This window comes from Pectinophora gossypiella, chromosome 27 (genome assembly GCF_024362695.1).
Source record: "Pectinophora gossypiella chromosome 27, ilPecGoss1.1, whole genome shotgun sequence".
In the NCBI taxonomy this organism is placed as follows: domain Eukaryota; kingdom Metazoa; phylum Arthropoda; class Insecta; order Lepidoptera; family Gelechiidae; genus Pectinophora; species Pectinophora gossypiella.
In genome coordinates this window covers 5653113-5680816 of record NC_065430.1, presented here as the reverse complement: position 1 = coordinate 5680816, position 27704 = coordinate 5653113, and the positions used below count along the sequence as shown (strand labels likewise).

General features: G+C 38.5%; 2 protein-coding genes across 3 annotated transcripts in view; both read left to right on the top strand.

Moving 5' to 3' along the window:
- The window catches only part of LOC126378958 (uncharacterized), a 170779-nt gene that overhangs the window by 120264 nt on the left and 22811 nt on the right, over window positions 1-27704 (top strand). The window lies entirely within an intron of this gene.
- LOC126378868 (stAR-related lipid transfer protein 7, mitochondrial) lies at window positions 418-27679 on the top strand. 2 transcript variants are annotated; one of them, XM_050027353.1, is made up of 10 exons: window positions 418-899; window positions 3628-3743; window positions 4029-4147; window positions 8833-8999; window positions 9774-10001; window positions 11141-11260; window positions 11597-11758; window positions 13070-13153; window positions 13843-14043; window positions 14764-27679. In XM_050027353.1, exons 1-10 carry the CDS (start codon window positions 498-500, stop codon window positions 14953-14955), a joined length of 1791 nt encoding a protein of 596 aa, XP_049883310.1. In that variant the 5' UTR covers window positions 418-497; the 3' UTR covers window positions 14956-27679. The 2 variants fall into 2 exon arrangements, with proteins under 2 accessions (XP_049883310.1, XP_049883311.1); XM_050027354.1 differs by lacking the exon at window positions 418-899 and adding an exon at window positions 1120-1232.

The window sequence follows — 27704 nt, the reverse complement described above, 5'->3', positions numbered from 1 at the left end:
TCAAAAGATTTTTCGTTATAAAGGATAAATCTGAGTAGAACAAGATGAATGGAAACATTATACAAGTTTAAATATGAAAAATAAAAAACACTGCGTTATATTTTTTTGATTGGATAAATCTAGTGCGAGCCCCATCAACCGCCGCGATACGCTTATAATCGAAGTCGTCGTCAATAGACGTGCAATATTCAATACAGTTATTGTACTACGTAGATTTTTCACCCTGAAATTAAACGCCACTTTCAATTTAACGCCCTGAAGTATTTAATGTTCTTCACTTCACCTATATACGAAATATGCAGGAAATGATTTTAAATTTAATCGATTTGTCATCACAGTATTAAGAACAATTAAGAAAGAGTGTAAAAGAACCACATTTATTTTTTACTGTTGCATCATTCAATAGGAAATTAAAAAAACGCACAAATGTCAAAGTCAAGTCAAATCGCCCAAAAAATTTGAGGTTACAATTTCGCAATAACTTATTAACACACGAGATGTTATGTCGGAAATTTAAACAGATATTGTTCACGAAAACCACAAACTGCCATGTATACCGCCCAGTTGTCCAGACACGGTCGTTTTCAAAATGGTTCGACATTTTTGGTACGAAAACGAACTCGACTTCGGCTAGTCGGCTGAAGTTGTTCAAAGATTTGGTTTTGTCGAGGGTCTTGAATAGTTGGTCGAAGAGTCACTTGGTCAGTACTGTAGTGAGGAGATGTAGGAAGGAGAGGGCGATGCGGGACGTATTACAGTACTTCCAGCAAGTGTTCTTCAGGCCAAGAAGGACACATCTTCTAGTAGCTGCAAGCGCAACTTACAAAAAGAAAAGCACAGAAGAGAAGCCAGGGCCCCCCAAGAAGTGCTCGAAGAACATCAAGGACAAGGAAATGAAGGTGAGTGCACATGTGACAGTTGTTTACAAAATATTTTTTGACACTGGTCACAACCTTGGGTTATTTCCATAGAACTAATGTTGCCTGGAAGAAAATGTCGGGAGCCCTCAGCGCTCCTCATTTGTTCGGCCAAGTCGCTAATGCCTTGGAGGCAAACCACTTAAAAAATAAAAAGTGAGATTAACTTTTTAAATAAACAGAACATAATAATAAAGTTAACCCTATAGAGGTGAACAAAGCAGAATCTTGAGCAATTTTGTTATTTGTGCAAAAATTAAAAACAAAAAATCATAACATGACATAATAAAGCATCACGCCTGTATCTCTGAAGGGGTAGGTAGAGGTGTATACATATTATGTTTAGAAAATTCCTAATTGAGAAAAGTTTTTACACACTGCAAGAGTTTTTCTTATATGATAAATAGACTGTAAGTGTTGTAGATTTTGTTATATAGTTTTTAAGATTTGATTAATTTGGTTTAAAGTACTTATTATTATTATCTTTTTTGTATTTCTGGCTTAATTTAGTTTCTTGTTATTTTTTCTTGTTTTTGCTATACCCTCCCGGGTCGATATGTGGTAGTATAATATTTATAACAACTGTTTACCATTATGGTGTGCAATAAATACTTTGGGTTTGACCATCTTATGACAGGTCTGCCTCTCATCCTTTTGGTATTGTATCGGGGAGTCCACTCTGTCACTTTTTTCGTCCACTTTGATTTTAGGTCTCTGAGCATGTGACCTGTCCATCTCCACTTCTGGGTCTTGATTTTAGTGTATGAACGTAGCTGTCAATAAATCAGTCGGTTATAAATCTTACCACAATATCTAATATGATACTTAGTGCAAAATAAACAACGTATGTTGTCAAGGTCAAGCTACTTATAACGTCTTTGTTACAAAACTACATTTCATTTCTTTGTTCTTACAATTAGTTTATTGGTTCTTTGTTTTGATATTGAATTGTGATTATCTTATTTATCATGTAGGACCTGGAAAAGATCTCCTTTAGAGATAAGTCCACCTTTTGTTATATGTTTCCATTGTTTTGTTTTTCCTTGTTAAATGTAAAATAATGAATTATTTATCATTACATCTTTGGTCATTATCATGGTTTTAATTTTAAGGGATGGACTCATTTGTGCTCAGATTATAGGTGGTATTAATAAACTAATCTCAGCTTCGAGACTGCTCTCAAGATCATGTCAATGTGACAGTTCTCATATAAAAACAGGGACTTGAGCATGATTTTGAGGGCAGTCTCAGCTGAGATTCATTTATTAATACCACCATAAATGTAGATAATAATAGGGCACAGGTCTGTGCCCAGCAAGCTTAAAAAAACAATTAAAAAAATCATTAACATTTACATACAAGGTGCTCTACTTTATTACAAAAATTAACTAAAGTAATATATAAGCTCACGGCTACATTCCCAATTGGGGTAGTCAGAGGTATTCATCACATGATATACTAACCAAATTACGGATCACAAACACTGATGTTCCATTCCCGGAAATATTCCTGTCGGGGACGCCATGCTAGAGCGAGACGGCGCCGCTAGAAAAGGTCGGAGCTAGGAAGTACCATTAGAGCGAGACGACACTAATGTTACAATAGGATGACAAATGTAGATAGCACACAATACCTAACTAGTTCTCTCTCTCTCTCTATTTAAGAGCTGCGCTCTTATCGGTGGAGTAATCGCCATTCCTCTCTTCTTCCCACCAAAACCTTCACCTCCGGATACGACACGACCTGCACCTTCTCTTTTATTTGTTTCATAAATGTTCTCCTAGGTCTACCCCTTCCTCTCTTCCCTTAAATTTTTGCTTCTATAATGTTTGTTATAAATAAATCGTGTCGTATCAGGTGGCCAATTATATTTCCTCTCCGGTTCTCTATAGTCTTCAATATGGTTCTCCTTTCTTCAACTCTTTCCAGAACTTTTTCATTTGACACCATTTGAGTCCCATACCCTCCATCCTTCGCCAACACCACATCTCAAACGCTTCCAACCTCTCTCCTCTCTGTCATAGTCCACGTTTCACTTCCATAGAGTGCAATGCTCCAAACCAAACTAGTTGTGATTCCAAAAATAGTACTTAAGGTGGGCGATTGCGCCGAATAAACACGCTTGGAATTCGATCTAGACTCTAATTTGACTCAAGATCCTGATCCCAAACGCACTCTACATACAGTCCAGAGAGAGACTCAGAGAGAGAGAGAAAGAGAGAGACTCAGAGAGAGAGAGAGAGAGAGACTCAGAGAGAGGGAGAGAGACTCAGAGAGAGGGAGAGACTCAGAGAGAGAGAGAGAGAGACTCAGAGAGAGAGAGAGACTCACAGAGAGAGAGAGAGACTCACAGAGAGAGAGAGAGAGAGACTCAGAGAGAGAGAGAGAGAGAGAGAGAGACTAAGAGAGACAGAGAGAGAGAGAGAGAGAGAGACTAAGAGAGACAGAGAGAGAGACTCAGAGAGAGGGAGGGAGGGAGAGAGAGAGGGATAGAGATAGAGCGAGGGAGGGAGAGAGAGAGAGGGGGAGGGAGAGAGAGAGAGAGAGCCTTTTTACCACCGGGAACATACGCTGGAACGGTACATCACTGATCAGAAAATGATTTTTGTGATATGTCACCACTGGGATTAGTACCTGGGGCCTCATAATCGTGAGCTGACGCTCGGCCACTGGACCACTGACTATTTACTCATGGTTACCGTCTTTTCAGAAGCTGATAACGGACCTGGAGTCAGTGAACGAATTGTCACGAGCCACTCTGTACTGCGAAGGGTGTGCTAAGCGAGTTGTTATAGACGCCAAGCAGAGCGGCGTGCGGTATTGCTCGTAAGTATGATACTTCTCACAACATACATACATATATCCTGCTGTATTTTTTATTTCTTTTTCCCATCTCTTAATTGGTCTTCCTCTCTTTCTTGTTCCATATCTGGGGTACCACTCGGTTACGTCTTTTGTCCATTTCTCAATTTTTTCTCGCATCATATGTCCAGTCCAACGCCATTTGATTTTTCTTATGTGTTCTGTTATGTCTTTGACCTTCGTCTTTTTCCTTATATCGGTCACACAGATAATGTCAAGAAGAAAATACATTTTCCTTTTTCTCTGCAGATGTCCAAACTCGAAGCCCCCGAAGGACTCGTACGACGGCTGGGTGCCTTACATGGAGGCGAAAGACGTGATCATATGGCGGAAGGAGTACAAACCAGGGGGGCTCTACGCTTATAAAGGTGAATTATGCTTCATACATACATATTTGGCGACTAAGGATGTGCTGCCGCCAAAGTATGTTTTCTGCGTACCGAACAGAGCATAGTACCCCGCTATCCACAAGTTGGTAGTGTGACTAGGGATCAACGATCCACTAGTGTCATTTTAGAAGTTGTATATATACGTTGCGCTGTGTAAACTTTGATAGCGCGTTTCAGGACTGCATTATTGAATGGTGGCGCCATCTGTTGCATGTGGGCGGAACTAGCTGGCCAACTAGTTGGGTCCGCCACACATACAAATCTGCCTCTGTGGTCCGGAGATTGAGCGCTCTGGGGTCACGACCCGGAGGTCCCGGGTTCGAATCCCGGAGGGGACATTCACAAAAACACCAAGTTTTATTAGGACTTAGGACACTGTAATGTCCTAATAAAACGTAATAAAACTTAAGCTGATCAGGTGATTAAATGATTTTTGATTTTTATAGCACTCAACTCATGCTTAACTCATCAATGTCACCAATTTAAGAGCCACGCTCTTGTCGGTGTAGCATTCTCCATCCTACTTTTTAAGAAAAAATAGTGGTTTCCCTCTAGCCTTCCGCCCCGCAGAAGTCTGTCTGACGCGAGTGGGATGGCGCCCAGAGTAGTCTATTTCAAAGCCGTATTAGGACTCCTGTCCTCTGCCTCTGAATAGTACTAACAGTTACTGCTGCCCTCTGTCAGGTTCTAGGTTACAGTCGCTGTGACGCGCCCCTTCCGGCCTGCATTGCCGTACCGATGGCTCCCATCTCCGCCTCTTCAACCGTTGAGGTCTTCACCCGTATCCCTTGGCAAAATAAATACTCGTGATATATTACTACACCCCCCCTCCCCCCTTATGATATTTCGTGATTTTTTCATGGACCCCTCCCCCCTCTCGAGGCTCGCATGATTAATGGACGGCCCCTTAATGGCGTCGGCTTAAAAAAAATCTCGATCGATTATAGTATTTTATGCAACAGTTGTATAAGAAGGGTCAAAAGCCACGAGCATTTTTTGACCTATAGTCCGTTCAAAAATGATCTTCATAAAAGGTAAACAAACCTGTTACTACAAAGAATGTTCGAATTTCACCTAAACTACGCAAAGTATGCTTCTAATAACATCCATAGCACTCAATAGATGTATGATTTCTTAGCTCAATGTGAAATTAACGTAAAATAATGATTAAAAATACATTTTTTCATGTAAAAACAAAAATCAAACAAAACCTCACACAAAAAAGTTGACATCATAAATTCTTGTTAATCTGTGGCTAGCTGTCAATTTGACGATTAGTGATGAGACATTTCATTCAGGTCAGGAAAACGAGTCAGTTCCGTGAATAACTTAAGTGAGTGTACTGTACTTAATAAGCCGAAATGCGCAGAAAAAATGACTTTAAAAGTGAGTTAGTGTAACCACAAAGAAACATACAATATATATTTTAATATTATCATACGAAATATTCAAACAACCCAAGAGAGTCAGTTCATTTTGATAAAATAACTTGAGCTAAAATCAATTCAGCACTTCACTAGTATGCAGTTTGACACAGATAAAAAATATCGGCAGCCATATTTGTTTACCTCAAAGACCTTGTATAGAATAGACGGAGCATATTTAAGACGAAAGAAAAACATAGGTTTTGTCTTTCGCACTCATGTGAGCCGTCATAAGTTAAAAAGAGATAAATATACTATCGTCGTAACGTCTTTTGTACTCGTGTAGCGGGTTTGTTATAGAAACGTACCTATAGTATATGTTTTTGTATCAGAACCACTAGTGCCGTTCCATGTCTTTATCGACATTATTATTGGCTAAATATTTCATGTTAGTCCAAGATCTAAAAAAATATACATTACAAATTGAATGATTAATTAAATACAGAAATAACGACCTAGTATCCATACCTGGGTGGGTAGAACCACAAGTAAATTAGTTAAAACGATACCTATTTGTACCCTGATAGAAAGATACCCAAGAAGAACCGTACGTTGCGGTGACAGATACAGAACCACTTATTCAACGTAATTATCATGGACAAACTTGTTAAAGGTCAATTTATCATTTTTGAATCTATGTCATTTCGCAAGGTGTTATGGCCGAGGAGGTCGAGGACGGTCCATCTAGTCCACATATACTATAGTATCATTTTAATACGACATTGCGGCCACCCTTTGGTTGCTATAAATCACATACCTACCCTTTTATAAAAATTAAATACACGTTTTTCATTGACTTGACCGGAAATCGAATCGGCTCTCGATACAAGAAGTAGACGACCTTCTAGTATATTTCGGGGATTATCTCAATGCGATTAAAGAATAAAAGCAAATACTTCTTTATAAGATTTTTATTCAATATAGTTAGAATACAATGACTACGAAGCACTGAACAATTCCGACTTTTGGTGATAAAAAAAAATATTTCCTCTTGTTCACTTTCTTTAGAAGTGTATAGTGTCGGCTCTGGTCGTTATAACTTTACCTGCAAGAATGGCACATATTAACGTGGAGCACACAAATACACAAGCATTGCATGTTTACACATTGCACATAGAAGGAATAATCACAGGTAAAAATTACCAAAATAGTTATTCATACTAATTATTTTGTGCAATAGAGAATATTTGTATTGTATTGAAATATTTTTTCCATGCTAATGTAGAATACAAAAACGAAATAGCTGCAAATTTATCTATAAACTTATAACTAAACTTAAACTCACCTTATGTGAGATATGTGAGTGAATATTGTTGGTACTGCATCTCTATGTAATATTTTTGTTCGGTATCCTGCTCGATAGAAAGCAAGATACATCGAAATGTAATTAGCACAGGCTTAAATAAGGAGAAGGCGTCCTTCAGAAGAGAGAATTATCTCGTTTCATGGTCTGAATCTAATTGTTTCTTAATTTCTTGTTTCGTAAATTAGGATATTTAGGAAATCTGGAAAATACAATATCTTTATGTAATCTTCATCCAAATCGGAAACAGGTCGAAAAATAAATTAAACGTGAATAGAATAACGCAACATGTAGATGTTACATTCAAACATAATATTATGTTATCGATATCAAAGGACAACACTACTTATAATACTTTGGGTACATGATCTGTCAAAGCTGATTAACGTAAAATGTGAAATCAATTATTTGTACAAATGTGACGGCTTTGCTGAAAATATGCGTCTGCATCGTGTTTAGGGCTCAATAAACTTTACAAAAACCAGACCAGGTAATGTATTTCTTGCACACAAACATGTATTATGTGGTCGATAACTTACCCATGGTGAGACATTGTTTGATCGTTCTCCATTATAACACCCATTCTACTCTCACAACCAATAGCTACGCAAGCCATGGTTCATAATGAATAACTATTTCACAGATTGTTTATATAAAAAGTTAAAATAATGTCCCAAAACACCAAAAAACTAACGGCAGGTTTGGTATCCAGCTGACTACCACAACATCTCAAAACGGTAAACACTGACGTTCTAGACAGCGGTGTTTGTCTATGTTTGTTTCTTTTTTCCACAGAGATTGTTGCCATAGGGAAGAAAGAGAGCTGTGATAGTTTGATCGTCACTCTAAAATATTATCCGTCTATTCTATACAAGGTCTTTGGTTTACCTTTTATGAAGATCATTCTTGAACGGACTATAGTTATACAACGTTGCATACAATACTTTTTCTACGACGACGTAATTTTAAACGAAACACAAAAATTTTCCAATTTATTTTCCAACGCGCGGGAAAATGGCGGCAAATGTATACTTTTTTTTTATAGTATATCTATGGCACCAAACAAAGTAAAGGTGCCAGTTTCCAGGTCAAAAAAAAAAAAACAACAACAATGCTTTTTTGGCGACATTATAGTACAGTTACACTTTGTAAACAATGCTTTTATAGGCCATAGAGCGTACACTTTTTCAAAGAGTTTAATTATGTATGCACTTATATTAGACTTTTTGGTTATTTAAATGCCAGATTAAAGTAGAGGAGTAGAAAAAATTTATAACGTTGCGCATATTAGCCCGGCTGGATTACATGAGTCATTAAAAAAAGAAGATAAAGTAGTCTGTGTCATCGATCAGTTATCATGCGACATTCGACCGTGATATGTATTAGGTAGATAACAGATTATATAATGGATTAGTTACGACATACTTTACTCTACTGTACCGTAGAATAATACTACATTATAACAATTCCTCAACAGCCTCCGTGGTCTAGTGGTTAGAGCGTTAGGCTCACGATCTGGAGGTCCGGGTTCGATTCCCGATGGGGACATTGTCGAAATTACTTTGTGAGACTGTCCTTTGTTTGGTAAGGACTTTTCAGGCTTGAATCACCTGGTTGTCCGAAAAAGTAAGATGATTCCGTGCTTCGGAGGGCACGTTTAAGCCGTTGGTCCCGGCTCTTAGCCGTTAAAACACCTCCACCAACCCGCATTGGAGCAGCGTGGTGGAGTATGCTCCATACCCCCTCCGGTTGATTGAGGGGAGGCCTGTGCCCAGCAGTGGGACGTATATAGGCTGTTGATGATGATGATGATGATGAGATTTACAGTTCAATTTGTCAAAATAGTTAATGTGATATGGTACCAAAGTGTATACATATTAATGCTCGTGACCGTACCACAGGACCAGTGTCTTAACCTAGGTCCATTCTCTTTCTAGTATACGGTCGCTACCAGCACATACGGGCGGAGGACTTTGCTATGATACAAGTGGACAACGCGTATCGCAAGGTGTGGGACAGCGCTGTGGCCTCACTATCCGTGGTGGAGCGCGAAGCCAACGGCGTCCAAGACCAGTTCGTGCTGCACTGGGAGGTGCTCTGGCCGGTGAGTTCAAGATAACCTTCCAGAAGGTTCTAGAACAGTTTAGAATGTTCGAAGATTCTTCGTTGTCCGTGGTGGAGCGCGAAGCCAACGGAGTTCACGACCAGTTCGTGGTGCACTGGGAGGTGCTCTGGCCGGTGAGTTCAAGAGAACCTTCTAGAAGGTTCTAGAACAGTCTGGAAAGTTCCCAAATTCGCCGTAAGCTGTGGTGGAGCGCGATCCCAACGGAGTCCAGGACCAGTTCGTGCTGCACTGGGAGTTGCTCTGGCCGGTGAGTTCAAGAGAACCTTCCAGAAGGTTCTACAACAGTCTGGAATACATTGTTTTGATCATGGCACTTGTAACAGTGTCGAAATATCGGGAGTCTCATATCCCCATTTAAACGCGGTAAGAACCCATTATTATGTGTTTTAATTATAACAGTCTGGAATGTTCCAAAATTCGCCGTTATCCGTGGTGGAGGGTGAGGCCAACGCTTTCAAGACCAGTTCGGGCTGCACTAGGATGTGCTCTGGCCGGTGAGTTCAAGAGAACCTTCCAGAAGGTTCTAGAACAGTCTAGAATGTTCCAAAATTCGTATTACCCGTGGTGGAGTAAAACAAAAAAAAACTATTCTAAACATCAATTACTTGTATATATGCTTCTGCCTTTTTGAATAACTATGTACCCGAACAATGACAATAGATAATTATCTCGTTAAATCTGTACAACGCCATCTATATTATTTTTGGCGAACGTAGCCTGGAAAGTTCCATCAATGTAAATTTTCACCCACAGCGCCTGTTCGCAAACCGCGACTACGTCTATCTGCGGCGGCACAAGGAGTTCAACGTGCAGACCCGTTGCCTGGCGTACAAAGCGGGCATATTCGAAGGGGACAAGGCGTGCGAGGCGAGCACCCCGAGCCCCTTCGAGAGGACCAGTGTGCATGCCAACGCCAAACGGGTCTCCATGGAGAAAGACAGCATGATGAAGGAGGAAACCAACGCAATTACAGATAACAAGGTAATGTGCTCAACAAACACCTATTTAACTTAGGGATAACGGACAGCCCACTTTGCAGAGGCTGTCTGGACGCAGAAGAAACTGCCCCCCATGTAATCTTGGAATACACGGGAGTGTCAGCACAACGGGTAAAATCCTCAAAGGAATGGGGTCGCTCCGCGAAGCCTGTGAGAACCCCAGGAGGCTTCTGAGCTTCTGGAAGGAGATAGGTTGGCTTACGTAGTCAACAATTACACGCATAATGGGCCATCTTAGAGTCTAAATGCGGAAAACAGAGCCCACTAACATAACATAACAAGGTAATATGGCGTATGACAAGGCTGAATAATGTTGTAGCCGGTGCCTAATAAATTCGACTCGCGCTTGGCCATAGGTCACACCGCTCGCCTCCGCACCACACCTCGCTCTCTTGGTGAAAGGCTTGCTAGGCGACAGGTGCATATTTAATTCGCTCCGGGATTTTTATATAATTTAACCTTCTATATCGTAATATTGAGGAGCTCGGTGGCGTAGCGGTAAATGCGCTCGGTCTGCGATTGTTGAAGTTAAGCAACTTTCGCAAAGGTCGGTCATAGGATGGATGACCACAAAAAAAAATTTCATCTCGAGCTCCTCCGTGCTTCGGAAGGCACGTTAAGCCGTTGGTCCCGGCTGCATTAGCAGTCGTCAATAACCATCAATCCGCACTGGGCCCGCGTGGTGGTTTAAGGCCCGATCTCCCTATCCATCCATAGGGAAGGCCCGTGCCCCAGCAGTGGGGACGTTAATGGGCTGCTGATGATGATGATCGTAATATTTGCGTGTGTTGATGAACAATAGAATATAATATACCCATCCAGTTCGGACTTTTATTTATAAAAGGAGGCCCATCTCCTCCTCAGTAATATCAAGGGCAGTGAAGGATGTACGGTGACGAGCATTAATACGTATACACTTTGGTACCATGTCACATTAAGTTTTTTGACAAATTAAACCGTAAGTCTCATTAAATGTCAAATTTGATAGTGTGACAGGGTTCTAAAGTGGGTACATTATTTTGCTCATGACTGTACATATGGGGTATGGAGCATACTCTACACCGCTGCTCCACTGATGGTTGGTGGAGATTTATGCGTAAATTAATGGGTTTTTTTGGGCAGGTGTACGTAATAGTGTCCAGGTCTTGTGTGCACCCCAGCGTGCCGGAGAGCAAGAACGCCATCAGGGTCATGGAGTACTGGAGCCACATGGTCATCACAACCCTGAATGGACCAGAAAAGGTGAGAGGATAAAAACTGACCATTTCTCCCACCACACACACGCACACAGAGAGACAGACACACACACACACACACACACAGAGACAGACACACACACACATACACACACACACACAGACAGACACACACACAGATACACATAGACACACACACACACAGACAGACACACACACACAGATACACATAGACACACACACACACACACACACACACACACACACACACACACACACAGATACACACACACACACACACACAGACAGACAGACACGCACACACACAGACAGACACACACTTTCATCCTCTTCTGTTCTCTTATCATTCCGACCACTGCAGGCAGGCATGGAGTTCGTGCTGACGTACTATGACGAACCAGCAGTGGGCGGGCTGCCCACGGCGGTGACCACGTGGGCGATGGGCCGCGCCGGCCCGGCCTTCCTAGAGCGCATGCGCGCCGCCGCCACCGACTACCGCAGCTGGAGGGACCGCGAGCAACAGGTAACATATTCAAATTCAAATATATTTATTTCGGAATAATTACATCCATAATGGTGCTAATTCCTGTAGACACCATCTAATTTTATTTCAAGTTATATCTGTCATTTTCTTATCCGCCGAAAAGAAAAGGGACGGATGATTGTCAACAAGTTAATTTTAAAACGAACGAATAACCCGGGCGAATAGAATAGGCATCTCGCTGGTATGCAATCCGTTTGACGTGCTGTCTACTTAATCCTGTCGGGTTATTGGGCGATGTTAAATTTTTAGACGGTTGTTTTAGATTTCTGATTAAAATTGACGTGTGTTCCATAAATTTTATGCCTGTCGATTACCCGTCCCTTTCTTTTTCAGCGGATAAGAAAAGGCCTGTACAGTCATGAGCAATGTCATATACCCACTTTAGAATCCTGTCGCACTATCATATTTGACATTTAGTGAGACTTACGGTTTAATTTGTCAAAAAAGCTAATATGACATGGTATCAAAGTGTATACATATGACCGTACAACTTCCGTACAGGGTGGCACCGTAAGCACGCGACTCTTTCTCGCCGCGACAGAGATCGTCTGTCTCTTTCTGTGCAGTACTGTGAGAGAGTGACGGGTGACGTATTTCGAGGCGATAAAGAGACGCGCTTACGGTGCTAAGCCCGCTGGTATCAGGACTATTATTTATTTGTACACAATAAAACAGACACAAGAAACATACAAAGAAAACAGATAGTACAGGCAAGCTTATCTCTAAACAAACGACCTACGTGACAAGAGAGACTTTCAACGTATAATATTATATAGATAGACATACATACGCGTACAAATTATTTAGAAATTACTTAATTACTTATACTAATATAAAACAAAATATAAACCTACAAACCACATTTAAATAAATTATATATAATATATTTTGGCGGCAATCACGTCGGGGTCACCAGTTTGGCGGCAAGGATGTGCTGCAGCCAAAGGATGTTTTCGGGGTACCGAACAGAGCATAGTACCCCGCTAGCCACATGTTGGTAGTGTGACTAGGGATCGACGATCCTTCGGTGTTGTGTTGGAAGTTGTATATATGCGTCTTGCTGTGTAAACTTCAATACCGCGTTTCACGACCGCTTGAAGACTGCATTATTGAACGTGGCGCCATCTGTTGCATGTGGGCGGAACTAGGTGGCCAACTAGTTGGGTCCGCTACAATATATTTCATAAATATATAAACATATTATATACTTTCTATATTGGTTTATAAATATACACACTACATACAATATATATACCTAAATGAATAAGTAAATATTATATTGTGTTCCAGGATAACACAGACTTCACACCTTTCGGCCCTGAGAAGGTGATCTACGATTCCAGTGAACCGGAGATCAATGAACAGGATATGGAGGTAACTCTCATCATCTCGTCTGGTCATAACGGCCTCCGTGATCCATTGGTTGAGCGTCGAGCTCACGATCCGGAGGCCCCGGGTTCGAATCCCGGTGAGGACATATTACAAAAATCACTCTGTGATCCCTAGTTTGGTTAGGACTTTACAGGCTGATCACCTGATTGTCCGATAGTAAGATGATCTGTGCTTCGGAAAGCACGTTAAGCCTGTTGAAATGTGTGTGGACTGATTATTTCACCACTCGCAAACTGTAGGAAACGCTGATTGTTTTGCCACTTCGTACATAATTCGGTTTAAGTAGATAATTACAAACGTTAAAAACACGTCCGACAATAAGAGAAGTTCGATGAATACAAAATTAATTTAAAAATAGTAAAGAATGAATATTTTTTATAACCCTTTTTTTTTAAAGGTATTTTTATGTTGCAATTGTCAACAAAGCCGTTGGTCCCGGTTATTAAGTAATGTTCTAACCAAACTAGGGAGTGATTTTTGTGATTTGTCCCCACCGGGGTTCGAACCCCGGACCTCCGGATCGTGAACCCATTGCGCAACCACTAGACCACGGAGGCCGTTACTGGACTACGTACTTAGGTGTAACGACTATGTACTTACATCAGGGGTCAGGCCCCTTTGAAGTGGGCAGAGCCATAAAGAATAAAAAAGGCATTTTTTTTATTTTACAGTCATCGAAAGAAGGTCCCGACATGGAGGACGACAAACGCGAGCTACCAACACACGCGAGACCCATAGTACCGCTTGTTGATACGAAGCCGAAGGAAGCGAGCGAAGCCAGGGAAGCGAGCGAAGCGAAGGAAGTCATGGAAGCGAGCGAAGCAAAGGAAATTAAAGAGCCCGCACAGAAACAATTAGGAGATACTAAAATGGTAATTGACGATTTACAGCATATTTTATTTTACCTTAAGCTTCCCCATATTCAAATTCAAAATCAAATTCAAAAATATCTTTATTCAGTAGGTAACATAGTTACACTTTGAATCGTCAATTTTTACATAACGAACGTCTCATCCGCCTAAAAGTACTGCAGCTTCTCACAACCTCTATAGCCGGGGAAAAGAAGCAGCAAGAAAAACCTCGGCACAGGGCCCTAGACGTTCTTTAAAAAAATAAAAATAAACATATATACAATTGAGTAATTTAGCTGCCTAATATCAGTTCTCAGACATACCGCTGTGGGTCGCCGAAAGCGTAAGTATGAGCGAGAGAGTCCGCGCGCGTTCCTTCTTACATCTTAACGACTTACGGCCATTTAAGACTAAAGTAAGACCCAGAGGGGGTGAGGTCGGCGATCGATACAAATTTATGCCGGGGGGGGGGGGGGGGGTTATAGAGGATGTATGTATTAATGTAACCGGCCTACACCCCAGGCTCTGCATACAAAACACCTCGTTTTACACAGACACTGCACATTGACGTTATCGTACACGCGCATCTGTGTGTGTGACGTCTGACGCCCATACGACTGGAGACTAAAGTAAGACCGAGGGGGTGAGGTGAACCTAGCTCAGCCGCTGGTGGGGAGTGGAGAGTTGCCGTTCTATACGTAGTATTATTCCTTATTCCACTAATTCCAGTCCGTTTTACAGCAACCACCAGCACCGTCGGAAGAGAAAGCGAAAGCAGACGCCATAGAAATCAACACGGAGAACCTCGAACTGTGTGAAGTTAGCAACAAATTGGAGCAAGAAGAGAAAGAGACGGAAGACAGCCCCGAGGAGTCACAAGAGGAGAGCAGAAGGTGGTGGCGGTATCTCTATCCGTTCTATTATTTTATATGAGAGTAGATTGGCGGCGCCTGAGAGTAGATTGGCGGCCCCTGAGTGTAGATTGGCGGCCCCTGAGTGTAGATTGGCGGCCCCTGAGTGTAGATTGGCGGCCCCTGAGTGTAGATTGGCGGCCCCTGATAGTAGATACGTAGTCCAGAGTAGTGTTGTGACGTCACTTAGAGATTCCATTGGCTAAGCAAACTGGATTGATATAACGTAACACAAACTCACGTTGTCACAATTGGGGTAGTCAGAGGTACACCCATCGCAAGATGAACTAGGTACACACCTCACGGAACTTTCTGTTAGACCAACGTGATAAGTGAGCCGTATCGCCGTATGTAATTGATTTGATGAATGACTGCGCCACTAATTGCGCACAAAAATACAAAACAGGTATAAGGATAAACTTATAGTGCGCATAGGCACTACACGTTGGCGTTATCGTACAAGCGCATCTGTGTGTGTGACGTCTGACGCCATACGATTGAAGACTAAAGTAAGCCTGGAGGTAAACCTAGCTCAGCCGCTGGTGGGAGCCGAGAGTTGCCGTTCTATACATAGTATTATTCCTTCTTCTTGTCGTTTCGATGGCATTAGATTTTTTCAGCCCAGTATTCCGCCACTCGAACAGCATCCTCGGTAGCACTCATCAGCCCCTCTCGCGTGCAGGTATCAGGGCACGCGGGGCAAGTTATCAGATGAGCCATAGTCTGTGGCGTAACACCACACACGCAGCTCAGATCCGACCCGACGAGAAAACCCCACCTGGACAGGTTATCTTTACTTCGGCCAACCTGTGTGCGGAGTCTATTTAAAGATTTCCAGGTCGGCCTGGTCAGCTCATAACCCGGTGGAAGGTTATTATTCCTAATTCTATGAGATAATGCTGCACATTACAAATACATTTTATTGCACGAAAAAAAAAAAGAAGTAATTACATAAGACTCTTAACTAGGTACAGTCATGAGCAATATAATGGACCCACTTTAGGACTCTGTCGCACTAAGAAATTGGACATTTAGTGAGACTTACAGTTCAATTTGTCAAAAAAGTTAATGTGACATGGTACCAAAGTGTATACAAATATTAATGCTCGTGACCGTACATGGCAAATGGTGGCTATATCGCTTATCCTTTGACGCGTAGTGGAGACATAAAAATGTATGGAAAGGACCAGATTTGTATGCAAGCCAATGTAATCTCCGAGTTGCGCATTTTATAGTTTTTATTGTCTGAGAAGCAAATGTAGGTGGCAGCACTGTTGAGTGTTCCTAAATTTTGTTCTCCATACTGGTGCTAATTCCTGTAAACACCATCTAATTTTGTTTTAAGTTATATCTGTCATTTTCTTATCCGCCGAAAAGAAAAGGGACGGGTAATCGACAAGCATAAAATTTATGGAACACACGTCAATTTTAAGCACAAATCTAAAACAACCATCTAAAAATTTTACATTGGCCAATAACCCGACTGAATTTAGTTGACAGCACACGTCAAACGGTTTGCATACCAGCGAGATACCTTTTTGATTCGCCCGGGTTATTATTCATTTACTCATTCTTCTGCTGACAATCGACGGATTGACACCTCTTAATTTTACTTTAAGTTATACCTCTCATTTTCTTATCCGCCGAAAAGGAAAGGGACGGATGATTGACAGATCTTAATTTTAGGAAGAATGAGTAAATGAATGAATAACCCGGACGAATCAAAAAGGTATCTCGCTGGTATGCAAACCGTTTGACGTGTGCTGTCAACTTTATTCTGTCGGGTTATTGGCCAATGTAAAATTTTTAGACGGTTGTTTTAGATTTGTGCTTAAAATTGACGTGTGTTCCATAAATTTTATGCTTGTCGATTATCCGTCCCTTTCTTTTTCTGCGGATAAGAAAATGACAGATATAACTTAAAATAAAATTAGATGGCGTCTGCAGGAATTAGCACCACTGCCCAGATGAAATTCGTGATAAAATTTGTAGCAACGTGGAGTATATCCCGTCTGAAGGATGAGTCACGAAAAAGGCAGTTTTGGATGTAAATAAGTTTTTCCAAGTTTTCTTCTTTTTAGGGAATAAATATAACACTAAAGTTTTGCAGTAAACGCCGCGCAAAGGGTTATAGTGTAAAAATAAAACCAAAAACAGTTATGTTTGTTTACTCAAATAGTATGGAGAACTGTCAAAATTTAAGAACACTCAACAGTAGCGACACCTGCTGGGAGAAGTAGGTAGTTTTTGTCCTTATTAACACCAGTATAGAAGTAAACACAGCGCTGTGAACAGTCATTTAGTGTATAGAAAGTTGTTCAATTATCAATTAATTAATGTAATAATAGGCTACTTAGTGGCTGTTAGATAATAAACAGGGTGCAAGTGACATCGTAACGAAAACTCTGAGGGATGATTCAGGCCATGATTCTGAGTTGATATCAAGTGTATGGAACTGAAAATAATTAAAAAATAAACAAATCAGAAATCATTTATTCGCTTAGGATAGGTAGGTACAGAGTCACAATATGGTATAAAGCAGTGTTAAAGCATCCCTATCCTGCTAATTATTATTAGCATGCAAATGTCAAAAATTCAAACATTCTCTAATACTATAAAAACTATTAGTAATAAGCCATTCGCATAATTTTAAAGTCATAACTTTAGTGGGTCCGTTTTTAAAATCAGGTATCTTATTGTATACTTTTATGCACATGTTATGAGGACTTTCTAAACAAAGTGTAGTTTTTAAATAATCATGAATTTTGCGACGACAAATTCCACTTGATATAAACTCAGAATCATGGTCTGAATTGTCCCCCTCAGTATTCGTTACGGTGTCACTAACACCCACATGTAGTTGTTTGTACTTGTTAGGGGTGTAAGTGACAAAGGGATGATTCAGCTCCTTATTCTGAGTTAATATCAAGTGGAATTTTCCGTCGCAAAAGTATAGAATTGAAAATAATTTAAAAAATCATGAATTTTGCGACGAAAAATTCCGCTTGATATTAACTCAGAATCATGGTCTGAATCATCCCCCTGAGTATTCGTTACGGTGTCTCTAACACCCTGTATAATATATTTCTCGGGGAATACGGAGTAAAATTATTCAACAGTAAAACTAATAGGATATTTCAGCCGGCCTCTGTGGTCCAGTGGTTGAGCGTTGCACTCACGATCCGGAGGTCCTGGGTTCAAATCCCGCTGAGGACGTATCACAAAATCACTTTGTGATCCCTAGTTTGTTTAGGACATTACAGGCTGATCACCTAATAGTCCGAAAGTAAGACGATCCGTGCTTCGGAAGGCACGTTAAGCCGTTGGTCCCGGTTACTATTTACGGATGTAAGTGAGTAATCGTTGCATGAGCCATGTCAGGGGCCTTTGGCGGCTCAATTATAAAACTGACACCAGGGTTGATGAGGCTGGTATTCCACCTCACAACCCACACGTTAAGAAGAAGAAGAATAGGGTATTTGACTGGGTCAAAGATAAATTACCTATAAAATGATAATCCATACTAATATTATAAATGGGAAAATGTATGTGTGTATGTTTGTTCGTCTTTCACGGCAAAACGCAGCGAGGAATTGACGTGATTTTTCAAGTGAAGATAGTTGAAGGGATGGACAGTGACATAGGCTATATTTTGTCTCTTTCTAACCCCCCGCTTCCCTTAAATGGGGGGGGGGGGTAAAGTTTGTATGGAGCATTCAGCAATTTACAAGGTAGATAGTTCAAAATTGGTAAGCGGATTATTTGCAACTCAAATCTGCCCCCATACCCTTGAGGGGGGTGAAATTTTATATACGACTTTTCGCATTTTTCAAGGTAGGAAGCTATATTTTGGTACATAAGGAAAAGGGAACCGTGTTAAATCGAATTTAACGCGAGCGAAGCCGCGGGCAAAAGCTAGTGTAGAACTAATCTCAGCTTCGACACTGCCCTCAAGATCATGTCAATGTGACAGTTCTTATATAAAAACAGGGACTTGAGAATGATCTTGAGGGCAGTCTCAGCTGAGATTCATTTATTAATACCACCCTAAGATGATCAAAAACCAATCTTATTTTACTTTTCGACTTATTTTAGAATGTTATGAGTTAAGTAACAATGAGTACGACGTTTGACCGCTTCTATTAATGACGTCACAGGACAGTATTTCCATACAAACTCCAAAGATAACTTTCGTTTTGACGTTTCGTAAAATGTATCTCATTTGACTAGGTTGTCAAGAAGCCTATTCGGGGTATTAGTGACACCGAATACTGAGGGGGATGATTCAACTCATGAATCTGAGTTAATATCAAGTGGAATTTACCTCTTTGAAAATGTTGCTGATTTTTTTGAATTATTTTCAGTTCCATACTTTTGAAAGAAAGAAACGTTTATTATAAAGGGACACCACAGTAACAAATATAAAACAAATAACAAATATATAATATAAAACACGGAGTAACACGTAACTTACAATCAAACACATAATGTTTGTGAAATACGATGTCCGTGCGTCACCCAACAGGGTCCACATAATATCAGCGTCGTGGTTCACGCCGCGACTTGTGCTGAGTGAGGCACTTTTATCTCAGGACGTCCACCACCACCTTATGGTCATTTCGACTAACATCCGTCTTGCTTTTTTGTAATTGTTTTAGGGGAAATTTGATATGATGTTGTTGTCTTTTTTTGTGTGTGGCGTCCTTTTATAAAACTAAACAATAAACATACAACATACACGAGAACGAACGAACGTACTTTTCCTACGGTAAACAAAATTGAGCCAGAAATACATAAACATATATATATACCTATATTAATAAGTATAACTACTTATTAACATCAAACAAAATTATTCAAAAAAATAATCTAAATTTTAATAACTATAAAACAGCAATAAAACAAGGCTTATAGGTAGAAAGTCTATTTATTTATATTGGCAACACTTGAGAGCAGCGAGTAGGGACATTTGGCCCAAAGGACCCGATTCCAGGCCATAGCCCTTATTTAAAAAAAAGTAGGGACATTTTGAGTGTGACTATTTTATTTAATAAATAATTTTACTCCGTTTAACCCGATGTGTTATTTCTAATCTACAATTGTAGATTCCTAGAGAGGTATTACATCTATCCACCAATATTTCGTCAATCACGTCTTTTATTCAAACTAAAATCCACCTTATTATTACTGCACTGTGATCGTTATTTGTAGGTTCGTATGCAGATCTTGGTTTTACCGTGATATTTTCACCCATAGACAATATTATTGCCGACCAAGTTTACAAAAATCGACCTTATTATTACTGCTCTGCGATTGTTATTTGTAAAGAGTTTTCTAAACTTCGTCGTCAATAATTTTGTCTATGGGTGAAAATACGGTAAAGCCAAGATCAGCATACGACCCTACAAATAACGATCACAGTGCATTGATAATAAGGTCGATTTTTGTTTAAATAAAAAGTCATGACTGACGAATGTTGGATAGATGTAATATATTTTAAGTATATATTTTAAATATATTTTAAGGTCAAAATAAGTGTTGAAAATATTACCTCAGTAGACAAAAAACTAAATTTAAAAAAGCACAAAATATAGGCTCGATTTAAAAAATAACATAAGTTCAAGACTAGCAACTATATCCCAATGAGGGACTTTCCAATCGACGTTCCCCAAACACACGATAGATGGCGTTGTTCACTTTTAACGTGATAATTACCTATTTTCTCATTGCTTTGCATTGCATTTTTTTTGCGATTGATGAATGTGGAGGAAGCAAGAGAAGTGTGTCAGGATCGAAGCAAATGGAATTTTATAGCCCGGAGGGAAATAGGCATGAGTTTATGTATGTATATTATGTTCTCAGTGCTCGGTTAAATAATTATCCAAACATGTAATCTAATGGCAGAAGCATATATAAAACTAATTGTTTCTTGATATTTGGATCACATTGTGTATAGAATGATGCTGCTACCTATATTGCTTCTCTTTATTTTGTTCGGAATAATAATGGGTGGAAGTTGTAATTGTACCTTGGTGTAATAAAAAGGGTCATCATTTACCAAAAAACAAAGATAAAAGATGCATTATATCTGTTATCCATGAAATTAGAACTTTAAACGAAGAAAAACTTAACAACGCCATCTATCGTGTTTTTAGGGAACGCCGATTGGAAAGTCCCTATTTGGCTACTTGACAGTTGTAACAATAAAATATGAAATATGTCGGATATTGTAGTTTATCATTTACCGATAATTATCGATTAGTCGGTTTTTTTATTTAGAACATTTTTGATTATTTTATTTTTACAAATTAAGAATGCGTTTTTTTACCTGTATTTTACAAAACCCGAAACACGGGCGGCCATGATTGAACTTCGTGTGACGTCACATTTCACATATTTTTTTTTATTTGCCCATTCGGGCAGGCAAAGGGAACTTAGCCCATACAGCCTAGTCTTTGGTCATCTTAATCTTTTTTGGAGAAGCACCCAGAAAATGTCTTGAGTCTTCAATCTTCAGGTAATGTCCTTAGTTTTCAATTTTACAGCTTCATTTATAATAATAATAATTCTTTATTAAAGGCAAAAACAAAACCCATTACAATATAAAATATAAAATTATAGAATATAAAAATCCAATTATACAAAATAAAATATAAAACAGTTAAAGTGTAAAACATGAAATTTTAAAATAATAATATGATAAAAATAATCCGTTAAATAATGTCTTTAGTGGTATCATTTTGCTTTTGTCATTTTTGAGTAGTGTTTTCACATAATAAACAAAAACTATCTGTCAGGTTTCAAGTGATACTGTTTGACAGTTTCTTTGTTTGTTGAACTGTGACGTCACTGGGCAAAATGTCACGTGATCAACCGTTTACGCGCGAAATTTAAACTAATTGAAGAAAAATGAGTTTTATTTTCTAATATTATAAAGCTTTTTCGGGAAAATAAAATGTTTTAAGAGGTATATAATAAGCAATTGCAATTTTTAAAATTCTTATCCGAAAACTGTCAAGTGGCCAATTTAGGTGAGGAGGTACATCCATCGCAAGATGATCTATGTACAGTCATGAACAATAACATGTACCCACTTTAGAACCCTGTCGCATAATGATATTTGACATTTACTGAGACTTACGGCTTCATTTGTCGAAAAAGTTAATGTGACATGGTATCAAATTGTATACATATTAGTACTCGTGACCGCACCCACGCCTCAAGGTTTAATATAAGTCGTTATTTATTACCGTAAGAGTCGACTTGGCGAACAAATTTTATTAAATTTTAGTTTGACATAGTCATACACACACTTACATAATATAAACTCACGCCCAAACGGGTGGGCATAGCGCTAAATATTGACTGTTTTTAAAGCTGACAAACGAATAAAAAATAAAATAAAGTAAAAAAAAACGAATATAAAAATATTCAAATATAATTTATTTATAAAATATTTTACACATAATATAGAATTAATATTATTAAAATAAACAAAACAAATAAATACCCAAAAATAATGTAATATAGTAAAAAGCAATTAAAAAATAATTTTAAGAAAGATTTTTTATCGTGAGGAAACCCACATTCCCGATGCATTTTCGGAGGTATGTGACCTAAGCTGTATTGGGCTGGTTTTCCCTTCGCGGGTTGGAAGACAGGCAGTCGCTTCTGTCAAAAGTCTGCTCACCCCGGAGGGAAATAGGCGTGAGTTTATGTATTTGTGTATGTATGTAAAGTTTTGTCCGCAAAGTTAACCATCGTCTATAAGCCAAAGATATAAAGTGGAGGTACTTGAAATTGTATAAAAGTTATAAAATGTAAATTAAAAATAATTACAAAGTAAGATTTTATCAGTTCTATTTAAAAATATATACCTACTGTTAAAAAAACATAATTTGTAAAATAAAATAAAAATGTCGTGAAAATTAAATTAAAGGTTGTATATAAATGTTAAGATTAGGGTTAATGTTACTATATTATTACTATAATATTATGTTTTTAAGAATTTTATTGGAATCACCCTAAGACCATATACAGGTTGTAAGTGACATCGTAACGAACACTGAGGGGGATGATTCGGATATGTTTTTGAGTTAATATCACGTGGAATTTTCCGTCGCAAAACACATGAAAATGTTAGTGTTTTTTTTTTACGTGTACGACGGAAAATTACGCTTGATATTAATTCAGAATCATGAGGTGACTCATTCCCTGAGTGTTCGGTGCGGTGTCATTAACACCCTGTATATGATCTGAGAATATGCCTACACAATAGTTTCGTACAAAACAACGATAGTAACACATAACCGGTTTTGATATTTAGCGCCCCGATTCCCGCAGACACCTCCTAAATTTATTTTAAGTTATACCTGTCATTTTCTTATCCACAAAATAAACATGTAACACAGGAATATATCTACATATAAATCAAACAAACGTACAAAAGGCGGCCTTATTGCTAGGATAGCAATTTCTTCCAGACAACCTTTAGGTGATGTGATATGATTAATTAATTTAATACACCAAGCGGATTTAATTGTCAACTTTTGACAGTTTTTCTTATTTTTTTTTTGATCTTCGGCTGCACGCACAGTATGAATTGCACAAATTGTATTTTTTTTTACTTTTCTTTTTCGCACGTTTTGGCAAGCGGTGACGAAAATGGACGGGGGCAGATGTGTCTAGCATGTATATTATACCCACTCCTCGCCAGCTATGTTAAGTCCCATGTAATAGGGGGCAAGCCTATTGCCATCCGAGCACAAATCGTGGAAACCACGTGACATCAATTATCTGCGATCCAAACATGAAATCAAACTCATAAAGTCGAATTTAGTGGTTAAGAAACCATGCCGGGATTCCAATCCAACCCGTGACACTAACTGACACTCCGAACAAAGCTCAAATTCATATTCAAACCATTTATTGGGACTAGTGATGTGCCGGATCGTTAAAAATGTATATCCGCGGATACGGATCTGAATACGGATATTTAGTGTAAAGATCCGCGGATACGGATACGAATACGGATCTTTATTTTCTTAAAAAAAAAATTCAAGTTTTAGTTATTTCATTGTTATAAAAGTGATATTTTATCTTGCTTTCATTATAAAGATCTATCTATCTAAATTTTTGCTATATTAAAGTGCCAAATATTTGATTTTAAGAAATAAAAACAATCTGAGTGGAATTATATAGCTTTTTATTTAATAATTCTACTTAATCACCTGAAAAAGATCCGTAAAAGATCCGCGTGAAAAGTAACGGATACGGATACGAATTTTTCTTTTATCTCGGATATCCGCGGATACGGATACGGATATTCGGAACATCACTAATTGGGACACACAGCTACATTGGATAGATGTTACAAAGATAAAGATAAGACCGCTGTGATCTGCCGGTATGCATACAATAAAATTCGGTGAGCCAAGAAGTTACTTACAGTGTTTAATAATTTTAATTTGTTTCACATGCTAGAAACAGTAAAATGTAGTATACGAACAGAAGCTATCACGGTTATTTATATTATTATTTTATTATTCTTTGACAACAGAATACTTGTCTTTGACAAGACGACAAGCTGCAAGAAAATCCTCGGCACAGGGCCCTAGACGTTCTTCTTTTTTTTAAAAACGAAATATTATACAATAGGGTATTTAACTGGGTCAAAGATAAATTATAAAATGCTAATCTAGAAATAGAATCCAGCCTAATATGATCAAAAATCAATCTAATTTTACTTTTCGACTTATTTTCGAATTTTATTTATGAATTAAAGTAACAATGAGTACGACGTTTGACCGCTTTTATTGATGACGTCACAGGACAGTATTTCCATACAAACTCCAAAGAAAACTTTCGTTTTGACGTTTCGTAAAATGTATCTCATTTGACTCGGTTGTCAAGTAGCGTATTCAGTAATTTGGCTGCCTATTTGTAGATTTTATGAAGTATAACATAACTGATACGGTTTTATTTCTTCTTCGTAGTGCTGATGATGAAGAAGAATATGATTCGGAAGAAAGAGCGTGCTTTAAAGGCGAAACCTGTTTGTATAGCTAGTCGCTTTCAATAAATTGAGGTGGTGATACGGAATACTAAGTCAATGCAAATAGACTTAAGACAAGGATTTTTAAATTGTTGAGAATATAAATACAGAGTGTTAGTGACATCGTAACCAAAACTTTGAGGGATGTTTCAGACCATGATTCTGAGTTGATATCAAGTGGAATATAAAAATAAACACTCAAATTGTCATGAATTTTCCGGCAGGATATTCCATTTGATAATCAACTCAGAATCATGGTCTGAGTCATCCCCCTCAGTATTCGTCACGGTGTCACTAACACCCATGCCTGGGTACCGTATGTACTTGTACGGAGTGTAAGTGACATGGAATACTGAGGGGGATGATTCAGCTGATTATTCTGAGTTCATATCAAGTGTAATTTTCTATCGCAAAAGTATAGAACTAAAAATGGTTTGAAAAGAATAAAAAAAAAATCATGAAGTTTGCGACGGAAGATTCCACTTGATATCAACTCAGAATCATCCCCCTGAGTATACGTTACGATGTCACTAACACCCTGTATTCGGATCAGTGGCGGCCCTAGCAATATACGCCAGTATGGTAGTCGCAACTGATTCGAAACGTACTCATTGCGTTGCTTTCCAATTGCTACTGCAATTAGGGCTTCTCTATGTTTACCATCAGGCATAGTTGAGCCAACATACTTGGCCTTTATAAAAAAGGGTGGTCCCGTCTTGGCTGATTATCCCCCCACCCCCTGAAACGGCACATGGTGCGGTCGCACCGGTCGCACCACAGGGCCGCTACTGAATTTGGATGTAGATATCCTAGCAGCACCATATGATGGCCAGTCATATGCCGTTCCCGGCAATATTCCCATTTTGGTAACGTCCCCGGCAGTAAAAACGAAAAGAAACTTTTCAGTGTAACTTAAATTTATTTTTGCGTAACAACAGTAGCATTTCAATATGTATTTACTTTTTTTGTATACCTTTTATTTTACAACCTACTTAATATAAGCAGTAGACTATTTGACCATACACCAGAAATATACAGGGTGTTAGTGACATCGTAACGAAAACTTTGAGGGATGATTCAGACCATGATTCATGAGTAGTCAAGATAAATGTTCCGTTGCAAAAGTATAGAACTGAAATTAATAAAAAAGAAACTAAACTATTTATGAATTTTCCGACAAGAAATTAACGTAACGAATACTGAGAGGGATGATTCAGATTCAGCTCATTATTTTGAGTTAATATCAAGTGGTATCAAGTGGAAGTATCATCGAAAAAGTATAGACTTGAAAATAATTAAAAAAAAACTGATAAAATAATGAAATTTTCGACGGAAAATTCCACTTTATATTAACTCAGAATCATGGTCTGAATCATCCCCCTCAGTATTCGTTACAATGTCACTAACACCCTGTATATTTGACAGTGAGTTATTGAGTACAAGTATGCTATTTTTACGTCCACACAAAATTTTATTACACATTTTAAAGTAATGGAATTAAAACCTTAGTTTTATTTTTAAATAATGACACAAATGCACAATTGTATGGTATTTTTTAAGCAATATACTAATTTTATATATAATTTAGTGTCTAGTAACTATATACATAATGGTTCCGATTTTCTCAGACACATGCTATATACTAATTTGTCAATTTTAAAACTCTATGGCCCCCTCATCAACCTTAGTGTCGGGGTTACTATTAAGCCGCCAAAGGCCCCTGACGTAGCTCATTTAATTGCCATGGTATAAGAAGACCAGCCATGCCCAAAAGTGACAGCTAACATTTCAAGGTTAGCCCAGCTGACGTCATCCTGCCCTGTATTGCCATTTTGTAATAAATAAATTACCCACGACCAATGTTTTTATATTTACTTTGCAAGGAAATTTTGGACTTTTAGTAAAAGATTTACTTGCTTTAACGTTCATCATATCCATCTTAGGACTTCGTATCAACAGTGGCTGCAAGTTGTCTTTGATTACTTGTGGCTCTGCCCACCCCATTTGGGATTACGGGCGTGAGTTTATGTATGTATGTATGTATTTACTTGCAGTTTTAATGTTTTTTTTTATATATGTGACAAGTAATAGTAATTAAATACATTAGTCAGTGATTCACTTAATTTTCCATAATAAAATTTACGTCTTTGGAATGTTGAGATATCAATTTAATGGTAACTCTTACGTCATCAAAGGGCCAGCAATGGCGGCTTGTCATAGGATTGAGCATACCTGGTTTTTATATACCATGGTAACTAATAAATACTTATTTGCTGTCAAACGATTTTAAGTTATTTTTGGCCAGAATACGCATCAATGTGGATATTCACAGGCCTGAAATACTAAGTACAACAACTGTTTTAAAAAAAAAAACTTTTGAAGTATATAACATAAACTTTCGAAATAAAACTGACTCGAAATGTTACAAATGTATAGTTTAATAGGTATAAAGAAAATTATAAAAATTATCTATAAAACGTTTTTTTAATTTCGAAATCTCTAACTTCTACAGTTAAAAAAAAGTGTAGTCTTTAGTTTTGCTCTAGTAACTGCAAAATGTCGCCCAAATGCAGTTTCTATGCAGCTTGTATATTCTGAGCAGTGAAAAGTAAATTACTGGACACTATTTTAACACTTCAAATGCAAATATAAGTTGATTTAGAAGGTCGTATCTTTCAAAAGAACGTTAAAATTAAGGAGCGACTGAAAAACAGCGT

Excerpts from the sequence above, each read along its gene's own strand:
- LOC126378868 (XM_050027353.1), top strand. The coding sequence starts at position 498 with ATGTTATGTCGGAAATTTAAACAGATATTGTTCACGAAAACCACAAAC. Across the intron at positions 11,759-13,069 it reads GGAGGGACCGCGAGCAACAG|GATAACACAGACTTCACACC; the intron begins GTAACATATTCA and ends ATTGTGTTCCAG. Across the intron at positions 13,154-13,842 it reads TCAATGAACAGGATATGGAG|TCATCGAAAGAAGGTCCCGA; the intron begins GTAACTCTCATC and ends TTTATTTTACAG.